The 15,399-nt window shown below is 55.9% G+C and overlaps 1 protein-coding gene across 1 annotated transcript; it reads right to left on the reverse strand.

Moving 5' to 3' along the window:
- Window positions 1–2,291: 2,291 nt before the first annotated feature.
- Window positions 2,292–13,709, reverse strand: LOC101534019 (palmitoyltransferase ZDHHC11-like). Its single transcript, XM_058657653.1, has 12 exons — window positions 13,671–13,709; window positions 12,937–13,158; window positions 11,499–11,674; window positions 10,918–11,019; window positions 10,279–10,403; window positions 9,762–9,851; window positions 8,518–8,628; window positions 8,326–8,360; window positions 7,355–7,389; window positions 6,318–6,378; window positions 5,236–5,311; window positions 2,292–2,605 (listed from the first exon to the last, which is right to left on the reverse strand). Exons 1-12 carry the CDS (start codon window positions 13,707–13,709, stop codon window positions 2,292–2,294), a joined length of 1,386 nt encoding a protein of 461 aa, XP_058513636.1.
- Window positions 13,710–15,399: the final 1,690 nt, after the last annotated feature.

A 15,399-nucleotide genomic window follows, 5' to 3' on the forward strand; every position in this document is an offset into this window, starting at 1 on the left:
CCATTAGCAGGCAGCTGCATGGGAAGTGGAACCGCTAGGGCTTGAACCAGCGTCCATATAGGATGCTGGCACTGCAGGTGGCAGCTTTACCCACTATACCAGTCCCTACATTGATGCTTTTAGAACTTTTGCTGTTCTCTGGCCTTACATCTCTGCTTGCTTTCTTGTTGTTTGTCAATGAGAGATGTCTGGTCTATTGATTCACTCCCCAAGTGGCCACAATGGCTGGAGCTGAGTAGATCAGGAGCCAGGAGCTTCTTCTGGGTCTCCCACACGGGTACAGGGTTCCAAAGCCTTGGGCCGTCCTCAACTGCTTTCCCAAGCCACAAGCAGGGAGCTGAATGGGAAGTGGGGCCACCGGAATAAGGACCAGTGCCCCTGTGGGATCCCAGTGCGAAACAGGGCCACTGGGACACGAACTGGCACTCATAGGAGATCCTGGAGCATGCAAGGTGAGGTGCTTAGCCACTAGGCTACCGTGCCAGACCCGGAAAGAGTCATTTCTTTGGCCACAAAAAAATCCCATACAACAGAAAAGCTTGGAAATCTTTGTGATTTGTTTGTAGCGCTTGTTTCCCAAGAACAACTTCAATATCCTCATAGATACCATTAGTACAAGACGCTAAAAAATACACTTATTTTGGAAATATGAAACTGTTGAATAAAGCTTGCGCCGTTATTTTCCTAGCATTTGAAGAGTGAGTCAGCATTTGGAAGCCGTTCGTCTTCTCTGTGGTGCGTTGATCTATTTATTCATCTGTCATCTGGCTATTGATTTGTTTATTCATCTAGTTAACTATCACCAATCCTTATCCATCCATGTGTGTATCATCAATGTATTCATCTGTTATCGATTCATCTGCCTGTCACCCATTTACCCATGCACCTGTCAATCAACAACATCAACCGTCCTTATTTGCGAAAAAATAAGACTTTGAAACTGTCTCTCTCATTTGGGGATTTAGATGCTGTCCCAGTGTCCCCGGAAGTCACATCTCACGGACGGCAGGGATGGGTCACCCTGAAACACCAACCCAAAGAAGAGCGAATGACAGAACCACCTTTGGAACACACAGTACAGCTTTCCAGGCCCTCCTGGCCCCACAGCTGACACCCCCACCCTCCCTTCTGCTCTGGTACCATGTCCAGTGTTTGGCCAAGCGTGGATGTCTCCACCCAGGTTTTCCAAGTGGGATCAGGGGCTCAAGGACGTGGGCTATCTTTCCCACTGCTTTCCCAGGTGGATTAACAGGGAGCTGGGTGGGAAGTGAGCCGTGCTTTTGGTTGGCGGAACGCTCGGCGTTGGAATTCAGACCAATGCCCGTATGGGGTGCCCACCATGCAAGCAGAAATTTAACCTGGTGTGCCACAATACCAGCCCCAGGAGTTCACCACTTGGTTTCCAGCGAGACTGTGGTCTTTGTTGGTCTCTCATTCGGTACAAGATAAAAATGAAATGAAAACGCACACTATCTGAAAAGGTAAATGCTAAACTGAAAATGACAAGATCCATCCCACAGGAGAACTGTGAATTTTGAAATAGTTTTGCATGCAAGGATAAGAGTAAGGTCGGGAACGCACAACGGGGGCCAGGGTATCAGGGAGAGTAGAAAGAACGCTTTAGAAAGGGAATCGGGAATGCGAACCACGTTGGGGATGGAGATGTATCATGGCAGGGAATGAAACGGGCTGAGAAAGGTTTGCTACTACAGTCTGATCAAAGGACCAGCTGTCCAACTCCATAAAAGCAAGATGAAGATTATCTGTGTGATGCAGCCTGCGTAGCTGATGGCTCTGCTCTGAGCCCGGATGTTGTCCAGCATCTTGGAGACGGCGGTGGAGGAGAAGCAGATGTCCACCAAGGACAGGTTGGCGAGGAAGAAGTACATGGGCGTGTGAAGGTGGGGGGTCAGAGAGGATGGCCAGGACGATGAACAGGTTTCCGCTTCTAGTGACCAGACACACGGAGAGGAATAACTCAAAGATGAGAGGCTGTAGGACTGGGTCTTCTGAGAATGCCAGGAGAAGGAACTGTGACAGTTGTGTTTCGTTGCGTGTTGCCGTGTGGTTGGGATGACTGCCAGCTAAGAACAAACTTCAAGTATGTTCCACACATCAGTGAAATGTGAAGAGTGCCAGGTAGCAGTCAGACGGTGTACGCTGCATGGACCTGTTCCTATACGGGGGACTCCTCTCATCAATCGGGGAGATGTAGATGGAGCTGTTGAGATTGGCCTGGAGTAAACCTTGCTACTCTCCTTTCCCGATCTGACCACTGGCTGAATCGGCCCCTAGCCATCTGGTGGAATTTGCTCCTGGCTATTTGATGGACTTGGTTGCTGGTCATCCTCTGTGGGGCTCAGCTTTTGCACAAGGGTCAGCTCCCTTGCCTCCATGGTGGTATCCTGGACCATACTCCTCTGCTGTGGCTTCTGCTGATCTTCCAGGGTCCTAGGGGTGACTTGGGATGATGACTGATTGGAATTCTCAGACCACGCAACCCTCTTCAGACCATGCAACTCTACCAAGGAGTTCTCTGAGCCCAACACCTGTACGACAGTGTAGGTCTCCGGGCTCAGGGCTGCTGGCTTGGTTTCCTCTTTCCCTGCAAAGAAAGGTCAGCTCTGAGCACCAAACATGTCATGCTTGGCACAGGAAGGGCCCAGCTCCACCTGCGGGGACAGGCTGGGGACACTGGGGACCCTGTGAGGTGTGGCTAGCCCCGGAGACTCTACCCTCTCCTGCCTGGGTCTTAGTCAAAGCTGATACTCTGCTCCACCCTGTCACCCTGAGTAAGCTTAGAGATGGACATGAGCCTGTGAGTCAGGGATCTTTGGATAGTTCTATACCTTCCCACCAGCCCTCTCCATCTGTAAACACTGCCTCTCCCCTCCTCCTCCTCTTTTTCTGTTTCTGGAGACCCCAAACTCTTGCCCATTTGCTGTCGCAGGGTTGATTTACTTAGCGATGTCAGCTCTGGATTCCAGTTCACTGATCTGCCTTTTAGCTGCCTCTAGTCTCTGGTTAAACCCACCGATGGAGCGTTTTCATTGGGGTAAGATCACATGAAGTTTGAATCTAGTGGTGCTTTGTATCCCTGTCTGATTTTTTGGGGGGGAGGGAGCAAGGGGTGGGTGTTTGTTCAAACCTCCCTACGTGATGCCCGGCAATAATCCCTTCTCCCTGGCAGCTGCAGAACCGTGAGGCTGATTGTGCACAGGGAATTCTGCCTGGCATCCCATGTGTGCTCCGCGGCAGAGTCCTGGATTGTGGTCACTTGCCTAATGCAAGCCAGGGAGATGCTGCTGTCCACTGCTGATCGTCACCGTGAGCTGGGCACAGGCCACTAAGTTTTCTACTCCGCAAGGGAACCACGTTGGGAGCCTCATGGTGGCTACAGGCTTCACTTCCTGGCTGTCCCCTGAGCTTGACCTCTTCCTGCTGCCTGCAAAGCCAAGGGCGTCGCTACGTCTTCAGGGCAAAGGCTCAAGAGCCTGTCCCTCCTCTGCCCAAGTCCCTGACCTGAGACTTTCTTGTTTTGTCAGTGTGTGGACGCCACTAAGAAGGCCAACGTGTACACAGACACAAATGCTTGTGCATATGAGGCACGCACATCCTGAACTTGCAATCAACAGGCTTGCAAGGGTGCACACACATATGTGATAAAGAGCCATGCACACATGTATACGTATGCATACACTTACATGTGTCTGCGGCATACCTGATGCCCACCTGTTCCCCGATGACCAGTCTCCCCTAGAAACTGGCCTGCCTCCTACCAGATGCTTGTCAGTATGCTTCCCCCCCTCTACTGTGTTCACACTAGAGCATCGCTGCGTACTTCACAACCCTTTGTAAGTCCAAGTCACGCAAGCCATCTGAAGGCTCATTAGCTGTGGACACGGGCGAGGCTGACGCCCCAGGGACACTTGGCTCCTTCTCGGCTGGGAAAGGCAGCAGGTGGACCCGTGCTGTGCACACGGAGGCTTTTAGGCCCTGCTGACTTGGCTGAGCTGGTGATGAGGCCGGGAGAACATGGCTGTTGTGTGTGTGATGTCAGACCCCTTCTGTGTGTGATTTCACACCCCTTCATAGTGCGTGATGTCATACCCCCGGGTCGTGTGTAATGTCATTCCTCTTTGCTGTGTGTCATGTCAGACTCCTTTGCTCTGATGTAACATTCCCCATCTGCTGTGTGTCATGTCAGACCCCTTGGCTGTGTGTGATGTCACGCCTCTTGGCTGTGTGTGACGTCATTCCCCTTGGCCGTGTGTGATGTCATTCTCCTTGGCTGTGTGTGATGTCATTCCCCTTGGCTGTGTGTGATGTCATTCCCCTTGGCTGTGTGTGATGTCATTCCCCTTGGCTGTGTGTGATGTCATTCCCCTTGGCTGTGTGTGATGTCATTCCCTTTGGCTGTGTGTGACGTCATTCCCCTTGGCTGTGTGTGATGTCACGCCCCTTGGCTGTGTGTAATGTCACTCCCCTTGGCTGTGTGTGATGTCATTTCCTTTGGCTGTGTGTGACGTCATTCCCCTTGGCTGTGTGTGATGTCACGCCCCTTGGCTGTGTGTGATGTCATTCCCCTTGGCTGTGTGTGATGTCATTCCCCTTGGCCGTGTGTGATGTCAGACCCCATTCACTCTGTTTGAAGTCACATTCCCCTTGGCTGTGTGTGACGTCACGGCCCTTGTCAGTGTGTGATGTCACACCCTGTTTCCTGGCTTGAGGGGAGTCTGATTCTAGATGTGCTCTGTGCTCCACGGCACTCTCCTCTCTCTGTGGAGCCCCCGCGAGAGCTAGGACAGGGGATAAGACCTCTGATGCAATTCTCCTCTCTGTTCCATTTCTCAAGGCACTGCAGGCGGCTGTCCTATCTCACAGTCCTTGGGTCAGTGTCACCGGAAGAGGTGGTCCTTGGCCAACGCTGGAGACGAGTGTAGCGACAGCCAGGGCGGACGCACACAGTGTCTTTGACCAGAAAGCGGTAAGCAGAAGTCTGCTGCTCCCTGCCCAGTTCCAGCACGCGGCTCTTGGAGACGCACACGGGACAGCGGCCTTTTGGAGTTCCCACGGGCACTCAGAGACAAGGGTGTGACTCGCACCCCAGCCTGGGGCTGCCCACTGGCGATTTTGTTTGCAGGTTTGTGTTTTAGAAAAAAAAAAATCTTTAGCTCATGCCAAGATCAAACATGGGATGGACCGCCACTTGCCCCACACTGTTACCTGGCTTACCGGCAGCCAAGCTCTCATTGGACCCAATTTCGGTGGTGGTGAGTTTGCTTGTTTCTTGCTCCTGGTCTCTGAAAACCTATGAAAAGAAAAGGCATCAAGTTTGTAAGGTGCGTGGTCTGCTGTCCTGCAAAGGGCGCCCTGGGTCACTCTGACAGCCTGCTAGCTTTGGGACATGGACCTTATCTTTTTAAATTATTTTTTTAGATTTTATTTATTTGTTTATTTTTATTGGAAGGGCAGATACACAGAGAGGAGGAGAGACAGAGAGGAAGATCTTCCATCCAATGGTTCACTCCCCAAGCGGCTATAACGACTGGAGCTGAGCCAATCCGAAGCCGGGAGCCAAGTGCCTCCTCCAGGTCTCCCACGCGGGTGCAGGGTCCCAAGGCTTTGGGCCGTCCTCCACTGCTTTCCCAGGCTACAGGCAGGGAGCTGGATGGGAAGTGAAGCAGTTGGGACTAGAACTGGTGCCCATATGGGATCCCGATGCGTGCAAGGTGAGGATTTTAGCCTCCAGGCTACCGTGCCGGGCCCTGCAACTCCATTTCTGATCCTGCTTCCTGCTATTGAGTCTGTGAAGGCAACAGAAGATGACCCCCAAGTCCTTCGGCCTCTGCCAACCACAACGGAAGTCAAGATGAAGTTCCTAGCTTGAAACCTGGCCGTGCCCAGGCCATTGTGGTCCTTTGGGGGGAGTAAGTCATCCAATGGAAATGCTGTCTCACTCTGCCTTCCGAACAATTACATCATATAACACAACGAGTGTGGCGCCTGAACACCACGTTCTTTGCTGGCATGGATACCATCAACCAGAGGAAGAACAGTGCCCATCATAAGAAACCGCCATCTGCCAGCGCTGTGCCCATCAGGCTCGGAAAAGCACCATGTTTCAGCTACCCAGAACTGGGATTTTTTTTGGGGGGGGGCGTGCAGCAGCCTGATGGGGCTAAAAAAAAAAAGCTCACAACCATCCAAGCAGCCCCTCAGAATCTTGTCGGATAGTCCGCCTTGGAGAGGAGCTTGGTACCGAGCGCTGGCTGCCAGCCCTTGCACGTGAGGGCACGGCAGGTGTGTGAGCTCACCTGGGGGCCTGTGTTGCTGCAGCTCCTGATGACGGAGGGCTCAGGCTTTCTTGGCGAGAGTCTTTTGGGGTCAGGAGGGAGAAGGGAACAGGTGTTAGCAGAGACATCCCTCTCCTGGCCCTAGCTGGGGAGCTCATGGATACCCCACTCGACTCCACTGAAGTGGTGTTTGTCTCCCCTTTTATTGGCAGAACCCCGGGTGGGTGGCTAGATCCTGGGAGCTGTCTGCCCAACGTGGGTGTCTGGGATGAAGGTCAACCATGCTGGACAGGTGCCCGTTGGCGTAGTCAGCTGAACCCAATGGAGCTGTGCCCTCTGGTGGAGAGCGTGAGATGCTGGCTTCCCCAGCAGGTGCAGCCCAGACAAGGCAAGTTCCACAAAGGAAGAACCCTTTTGGTCAACAGCACCCATGACCAGCTGTGTTTGTGATTTTTCTCTTAACCAAATGATGCCCCAATTGCAGCTTACCAGGTGGGTGCTTACCCTAGTGGCTAAGATGGATGGCTGGGACTGCCTGGCCTTGGCATCCACCTGACATGGGTTTGTTTTCTGGCCACTCCGCTTCTGATGCAGGCCCTGGCCAAGGTGTCTGGGAAAGCAGTGGAGGACGGGCCAAGTGCTTGGGACCCTGCACCCGCATCGGAGACCCGGAAGAAGCTCCTGGCTTCAGATCAGTCTAGCTCTGGCCATTGTGGTCACTTGGGGAGTGAACCAGTGGATGGAATATTCTCTCTCTCTCTTCCCCCCTTCTCTGCTCTCTGGACCTTTATCCAACAAATAAATCAACCTTTAAAACTAAAACTCCTAAGGATGTATACAGCATGATTAAAATCTTATAAAACAAAACAAACATCATGCACAAAATTAACCGAGGGGAATAAATTTTTTGTGTGTGTCTTTGCTTTTTTTGTTTTCTGTGACCCAAGTGTTTGGAAACAACCCCTCCTGACCAAATTATCTCGCAGAGTTATGGCATTACAGGAAGAGAACAGAGCCATGCCCGGATGGAAGCAGTTACAGCTGGGGTCGAAACTCACCCAAGAAGTGAGGACCTCGGAGTGCCCCCTTCTTCCTGAGGGAGCAGAAATGAGAAGCAAAGTGGTTGGTACAGAGCTTTTCTGGTTACACCCCACACTCAAGTCCATTATTGGTCAGATCTGAGTGAAGATGGGTGGGTGGGATTTAGAGCCCTTGGGGGCGTGGCTCTCCGCTGTTCTCCAGGTATGTGTCTTGGGGCGTGAAACCTTGGTGGGTGACTTGCTGCCTTCCCTGGCCAGCATCACCACGGCCTACAGGCTTGTGTCTCCCTTCTTCCTGTGCCAAATTCTTATGTGGAATTCTGGGGTCCCTGACATGAGGGCACCGCACAGGACACAGCAGGTGTGTAACTGACAGAAGGGGTACGGGGAGGATCCTCCCAGACAGTGCACCTGCTGTTGGCCTGGTCTGGAACATCCCGGGTTCCCAAGCTCCAAGGCAATGGATCTATGATCCAGGATGTGGGAATTCACACGTGGCAGCCTACAGCTGGCCTCCCACTTTGCAGATGGGACTAAAGGCTCAGGTAGATGTGTGGGCTCACCTTCGGGTAGGAGAGACTGCCTTTGCTCCTGGTATCTGTGGCCATGTGGAAGAGGGACGACCGGGATTCCCAAAGTCTGTTGAGGCTGGGAGGGGAGGATCAGCAGAGAAGCCAGCGAAATCTTTGGCCAGAGGACTCATCATACTTCCACCACAACCCCCTCCACCAAAGGCAGCACAGTTTCTGGTGGCTTTTCCCTCCCCTCTGCGGAACCGCAGGCAGCCAAATCCTGGAAGATGTGTGCGTGAAGCGCATGTGTAGGGGTCTTGAGCTGAGTGAACAGCTGTAGGGGGCACGGGGCCATTTCTTGTTACTCTTCTTCCCCCTCCTTTTCTAGAAGAATTCCTTTGCAAGGTCACTCCCCGACAGCCAGGGCACAGGGCTCTGTCCTACTCAAGGGTGGCAATGCCATTTCTCCAAACTCACCTTTGGTGAGAACCGCCTCGTGTCGGACGCGTGGGCTGCAGGAATTGAGAGAAAAGCGACCCATGAGAAATTGAAAGATAACTTCCCACTCTCCACACCCAGTGTGACATTCAGACCCCACCCCACCCCACCACCACCACCACCACCACCAGTCTGGTTCCAGCTGGGTGGCGGCAGTACAGTTCACCTTACGCTCCAAGCGTGCAGCGGCTTCCTGATCCTGGTCGCAGGTGGTGGTTTTAGTCCCAAGTCGCTTCAGTTGGCTCTGCTTCACAAAGTCGTAGGTGCTGAGTTTCTTCAACACTGTGAGCAGAGAGGCCAGGAGGCAGTGGGAGCGGACAAGCAGGGAAGGACTGGTCACCATTTCCCTGCTGCCATCCGCCCTTCCTGCAGTAGCCCCAAGGGTCACCTTGCAATAAGAGCCCCGTTCGTGTCGGTGGGAAGCTTAAGCAGGGGGATCCACACCTCGTCCTGCCCTGTGTATGTGCCCGCAGGGCTTGGGCTGTCCCCAGCCTCAACACGCTCAGACTGGCCATGGCACACTGCCCAAGGTGCTGCCCTGTCTTTGGAAGCAGTAGCACCCCACCCTCCCCTGCTGTCAAAGGTGGGTGAAAACCACCATCCTAAGTGAGGGCCCCAAGCCAAGGTTATACTAAAGGGGTCAGAGCTGGGGAACTCCCTGCAGGCTGGTCTGGAGACGGACATTTCGGGTCCAGCTTGGCCGAAGGGGAATGCCAGGGGGAGAGGGGAAGCCAGTTGTCCTACAGCCCGATGTGGCCTCCTGGGCATGGCATGTCTGATCAGGGTTGGGGAGACCTGGGCAGGGCCCCTGGCACTGCAACCCTATTGGGGGTAATGCTTGGAGACTTTTCTGCTGTAAAATCTGAGAAAGCATTGGCAAGGACCAAGCATGCATTACTGAGCCACTGGGCCCCCATTTGCCTGCGTAAGACTATTATGTTAGACACAGACACCTGCCTTTGGGGCTTGCTGGTACCTCCCGTTGAACATGCGTTAGCATGGTCAATCCCAACTCCTCGGTCGGGCATCCCTAAGCCCCAGGCCAGTGCTCTCCAATGGATTTTCCTTCAAAAACTCCCACGCTGGGACCTCGGGGCATGGCCGGCAGGATCCACCATTCCAGGCAGGGCTAGGGCATCCGGAGTTATTTTCAGGAGTTCCTTGGTGATGCCTGCTTGCCTGTGGGGTCACCCGGGGGGCGGGGACACATGGGCCTTTGCTAGTTCAAGATCCTTTTTTTTTTTTTTGTGTGGCTCCTAGAATGTCTGGCCAACCCCCCACTGGCTGGTCCCAGTGGCTGCTACCGCTGCCCCATTCTGCTACCAGCTCGTTTTTTGCAAAGATGGACCAAGCCAACCACCTGCCTGGGTGCTGGGTGCTGGGTACTGGGTGGGGTGGGGGTTGGGGGTACGTACTCAGGTATAAGTGGAAGATGAACAGGTACCCCACCAACACGGATATGATGAGGCACAGTAGCAGCACGCAGCCCCCGAGGAATATGACCACTGCAGGCCTCACGCGCATGGAGAACACAGGAAGAAAAAAGTAGCCAGGTGTTATCCAAGTCTGCAAGCCACTGCCGCCTTCCTCCTCCACCCCGTGTTCCCCAGTCCCCCACAGCACCAGGGCATGTTCAACCTTGCTCTTGGGGCAAGCTGGGGGGACCCCACCCCCCAGTTCAAGGCTACTGCTGGAAAACAGCATGACGGACAGCTGTCGGACAGAAGGGAGGCGGGGCCAGGAGCAGCATGACTCAGCACTGGACCCTGAGGGGGCGGGGTCAGGAGCAGCATGACTCAGCACTGGGCCCTGAGGGGGCGGGGTCAGGAGCAGCATGACTCAGCACTGGGCCCTGAGGGGGCGGGGCCAGGAGCGGCATAACTCAGCACCCAGACCCGGAGGGGGCCCCTGCCAGGGGCTGACTCAGCACACTTTTACAATGGTGGTCGTCAGGAAGACTCTCGGGGTCCGTGCTGTACTTTATGAAGATGTGGATCACGATCACCATCATGAACAACAGCGCTGCCAGTGTCGACACCAACGTGCAGATGAAACAGCTGAGAGACAGAGAGAGAAGTGGAAAGAGAAGCTGGGACCTGTCCAACCCCCAAGGATGACACGCCCGGGTCTCGGGGTGTGTGTGTGGGGGGAGACGGGACAAAGAGGGGCGACAGCACTGGGTGCGGGTGTCCCTGGGAAGGGACCTGACTTGCAATGTCCCCAGGTCCTGTGAGGGACGCCACCACCACAGGAAGCACCTGTCGCAACTCCTACAAGGTTGCTTCATCTCCATCAGACACCTGGGATGAGGGGTGCCGCTTCCTCCCCGCAAGTGGGGAAACCTGGTCAGCGATGTACCTGCAGCACTAGGCTCACTGAGCACCCCCTGCCACTCCCAATCCCAGTGGTGCACGCAACCCCTGGTGCTGCCAGGAATGGGTCCTCCTGGGGCTCTTGGCTGAGCCGGGCATTGGTGATGCTCCGGCTGGCCCAGCATATCATTCCTGCCCACACACACGCACATACACAGCCTGAAGGCTCATCTCCCTAGCCCCTCCTCAGGCCCCTCACCGGTAGTTCCTACTGCCAATGCAGTTGTTGAGCCACTGGCAGTGATGGTCGAAATCGGTGACACACTTATTGCAGGTGCCACAATGCTTGGCCTTTTCAGACCTGGAGGGAGCCATGGAGGGGGGGGGAAGGAACTCATCACCACTGCCCGCCTGACACTCCTGGCAGTGGATAGGGCAAGGGATATGAGGGTCAGAAACCCCAGCCTTTGGCTTCCGCAGCCCATGTGTGGGGGAGAGTGAGTGTTCCAGAGGCCCCTGGAAGCCTCCAGGAGAGCTGACAGTTTCCGGGATGCAGTTGGCGGAGTGGGAGGAGCCTGTGCCTGCATGGGCAACGCATCCCCTGGCACAAGAGCCTCCAGAATTGTGGAAACCATTGTCTACCAAGGGTCTCCCGGGGCTGAGGGTGCTGGGGGGGGAGGTTCTGGTCATCCCAGAAACTGATCAGACACTCCTGTTGAAGGCCTGGATGGGACAGGATGGCCACACCCCCACACACACCCCACACTCGAGAGTCCAACCCAGGGCGAGCACCGTTCCCTCCAGGTGCCACGCAGGAGGCTGGCACAGCCCCTGACTTACACTGGGACCTGGCACAGGTGGCAGTAGCGGTTCTCGATAACATGCGAGTGTTGAGAGCGGTCGAAGGCTGGCAGGGGCTTGGAATAGTCCCGGAGTCCCTTGCGTTTCTCTGCCGGGTCAATGGTGGTTGTGACCACGTAGCAGCACAGGTTTAAAAGGAGGATCGCTCCACCCACCTGGAGTGGCTGTTAAGGAGCAACTCGGACGGGCCTGGGTGTCCTTCCAAGGTCCTGCATGCCTGTGCCCACCCCTCAGAGCAGGGCAGGCATGCAGGGAACAGGAACGGCTGGCTGCGACCCCTGTTGGCTCGCTCCAGTTCCCTGCTAATGCAGCTGTGACAGCAGCAGAGGAAGGCACGAGTCCCTGAGCCCCTGTCCCTTGTGTGGAAGACCTGGAAGCTGCTCCTGGTTCCACATTGGCTCATCTCTGGCTGCTGTGCCGTTTGGAGAGCGAACCAGCGGATGGGCCATTTATTGTATGAAGATATGTAATAATACGATGTAATTATTTGCACTGGGACCTTATGACGTCTGAGACCATGAGGCTTCTGGGTTTGAGAAATGAACCAAGATGAACTAACCCAAAGAGGTCTTAACTGCTGAGCCTGAGTGAGGGGTGCGTCCTGGGTGATGGTGCTTTTCTTGCTTTCCCTGTACCTGGGGAGGGTCTGCAGGATACTTCAAGAACCATGTTATCTAAAGAAGCCCTGTCCTGTTGGCCTGGGGGCCCCTGCATGGCCACGGGCTCACCCTGCTTCTCTCTCTTCAGCGTAGACCTGTGAAGGAGCCATGTGGCGCGTGTGTGCGCGCGCACACATGTGCGCAGAGACACCCTCACATCCCTGCATCCCACATCCCGGCATTCCCCATGTGCGTACCATGGTGGAGGGCTGGGGCTGCCACCTCCCGGGTCCGGAAGATGGCTGCAGGGCCTCCTCGCTGCCCCCTGGGGAGAAGGAACACTCCACACTCCATCCTGAGCTGGCGCGCCACACTCTGACACATCTGCCTGGACAGAGCGTGGGGGTGGACGCGCCCGCGAGCTGCGTGCACAGGGAAGGGCTTTGGTGCTTGCTGTTTGGTCTCTCACTGCACCTGCCCTTCCTGGCTGCACAACCCGCACTCCTGGCAAAAGCGGATGCACCCAAGGCCGACCAGTTTCTGGTGCTTTCCCTCTGGCTCGCTGGTGAGCGGGCTCCCCTTGGTGGGTTGCAAGGTCTGCGGAGCCGAGGGCAGGCAGATAGCTTCGGCTCAGCCAATTCGCTATTTCCACCTCGCAGAGGGAGGAGCACAGAGGCTGACACCTCCACCATGCCGGGATGGCGACACCAGGGCTGGTGCCCCTGAAACTGGGTTGCTGAGACAATAAGCCTGCCGGGAGCCCCCCTTCCCACCTTTTTTTTAAAGAGACCTCCTCATCCTGTTGTTTTAAAGGATACAAAGTAAGCAGGGTACTTCCAGTTCTGGGGCAAGGAAGGAATGAAAACACCAAAACAGTTGATGGTCATGAACACAAAGATGACCCAGGCGAGCACCTGGGTCCAATGCAGAGGCAGCGACCAGCCATTGACGCGGCTCAGTCGAGGCTTTGATGGCTTCTCCCTGTTCTCTGCAGTGGGTTCCTGGGCGACTCTTGGGGAACAACACCCACATACGGCCATCTGTAAGGGAAGCGGGGCGTGGAGGGGGTGGGAGGCCGTGGTAATGGTCAGGGAGCTGGGGGCAGGCAGTAAAGGGAGAGGGAACCATGGCTCCCCTCCCTGCCAGTCATTGTCAGGGAGACCTTGAGCCCAGCCTGGGACCTGATGGGTGTGAGCCATGCCCACATAGGACGTGGGAAGTCTGGGTCCCCGCCCGGCCCCCAGGTGTGAGACCCCCCCAAAGACGCTCCTGGCTCCTGGGTAGGATCGGCTCAGTTCTGCTGCTGTGGCCATCTGGGGAGTGAAGCAGCAGATGGAAGACCTCTCTCTCTCTCTCTCTCTCTCCCTTTCTCTCCCTAACTCTGCCTTTCAAAGACATTTCTTCTTCTTTTTAAAAAAGAGGAGTGTCTGAACACTTGCTGTGTCTCTCCATGCGTCCGTCCCATCTGGAAGGCATCCCATCCTTGAGCAGACACGGGCGGTGAGCCCGTTACACTTCACCGCAGGCTAATCTAACAAGCTAACAGCCCCACAGTCCGAGCAGCCATCTGCATGGGTGTGATGACGGGCATGCCATGCCAGACGCAGGGCATGAATGGGGACCCTGCAGGTGGCAGGGAGGCGGGAGCGATGCAGAGGAGGTACCTGGCCTCTCGAGGATTCTTCTGTCAGGTCTGATGGGATCCCTGGAGTGAATCCTCCAAGGAAGGACCAGGGAGACCCTGAGGAACTAGACCAGCAGGTGTCCGCTCAACCTGGGAAGGGCTTGACTGCCACCTGCAGGGCAGCGAGGGGGAGTGCACACAGCTTATCCACCTGTGGTCCTTCGCTGGCTTGGTCTCCAGGGTCACTCCAGGGTGTGGTTTCCTCCCACAGCCGTGGTATCTCTGTGGGGTGCAGGTCAGACCCCAGCAGGTGCTTGGAAGGGCAGGCATTTGGAAGAGAGTCCAGCCGCTCTGCCCCCACCACCGGGTGGGGAGAAAGCAGGCAACTTTGGTCCTCCCACGGCCCCCAGCCCAGGGAGAGGTTTTTCTTCTTATCTCGTGGGAGGTCCCCAGGCTTTGGAAAGCCAGGGCCCTGATTTGGTGATGCAGTAAGGGCAGCCCTGGTTTCTCTGTCTCTCTCAATGGAGATACTGTTTCCTGGTGGGGGTAGAGGGAGCCCAGGTAAAGGAGGGCTGCCCAGAGGGGTGTCAGGGGCTGCTGGGCTCCAGCTGCGTCTGCCAGTGCCTGGCTCCCACCATCTCCTGGTGGGGACAAGCTGGACGGCTGTTCTGGGTCATTTCCTCTGTACGGTGGCGCTAGGGACAGGACCCGGAGAGAATGTGGGGGGCGCATTCCAGGAGCTGTGTGTGCCAACCTCATTTCTGTGTGTGCGCACACACACACACACACACACTGCTCACCCCCATGGTCACAGCATAGCTTTCTGCAACTGCCTGGCATCCACCCTGCATAGCTCCTTTCCACCCCGCAGACCTCAGCGGGACCTCATGTGTGTCCAGCCTGTCCAGGGCTTGCACCTTCAGAACTCTGGGGGACTCCTCTCTAGGACTGTGGCTGTGTCGGGTTCGTGACCCGGGGGCTATGTCTCTGCAGGGTTGAGCATCATGGCACGGTGGTGTCTCCAGGTCACATCTGTGCCTGGTGGGATGGACCGGTGACCAGGTCAGTTGCTCCCACTCACCGACCACTCGCTGCTCCCACCAGTGGACATCCTGGCTTCCATCCACTCCAGGGAGGGGCGCTGACACCTGCTGTCCATCCCCACCTGCTGCATTGAGTTCCCTCCCTCACCACCCACCATGCTTCAGGAGGAGGGTCCCCAGGGCCCTGGCCCCTCACCGCAATCGCGGTCCGCTCTGGACAGCAAGTATCAACCGACGCTTCTCGCTCAGCGGCAGGCTGACTGAGAAATGAAGTGGACGGAACCCTGGGTACCTCACAGTGCCCTGCAGTGGGGGTGGGGGAGGGTGGGGCGCTGCTGACCTGGCACAGAGGGCAGGGTGGGGGAGGGGAGCACACCGAGGGGGCCACGGGGCTGGGAGGCAAGGTCCTGCCTTAGATCTATTTCACAGGCCTGGGGTGTGATGGGGAAAAAAAAAACTTGTCGCCAAGAAGGGACCAGTGTGTGTCTCCTCCTCCTCACCGCTGACACTTGTGGGGGACACTGTCCATCCCTGGTGGCCCTCAAAGGGCCATGGCAGAGGTGTCTGGGAGGGCTGTTTCTCTCCGCTCCACGGTCCTGCTCGGGGAACCCGTC

This window comes from Ochotona princeps, chromosome 33 (assembly GCF_030435755.1).
Source record: "Ochotona princeps isolate mOchPri1 chromosome 33, mOchPri1.hap1, whole genome shotgun sequence".
In the NCBI taxonomy this organism is placed as follows: domain Eukaryota; kingdom Metazoa; phylum Chordata; class Mammalia; order Lagomorpha; family Ochotonidae; genus Ochotona; species Ochotona princeps.

Excerpts from the sequence above, each read along its gene's own strand:
- LOC101534019 (XM_058657653.1), bottom strand. The coding sequence starts at position 13,709 with ATGCCCGTCATCACACCCATGCAGATGGCTGCTCGGACT. Across the intron at positions 13,159-13,670 it reads TGCAGATGGCTGCTCGGACT|ATGGCCGTATGTGGGTGTTG; the intron begins GTGGGGCTGTTA and ends CTTCCCTTACAG. Across the intron at positions 11,675-12,936 it reads GGAAGTACCCTGCTTACTTT|GTGGGTGGAGCGATCCTCCT; the intron begins GTATCCTTTAAA and ends CAGCCACTCCAG.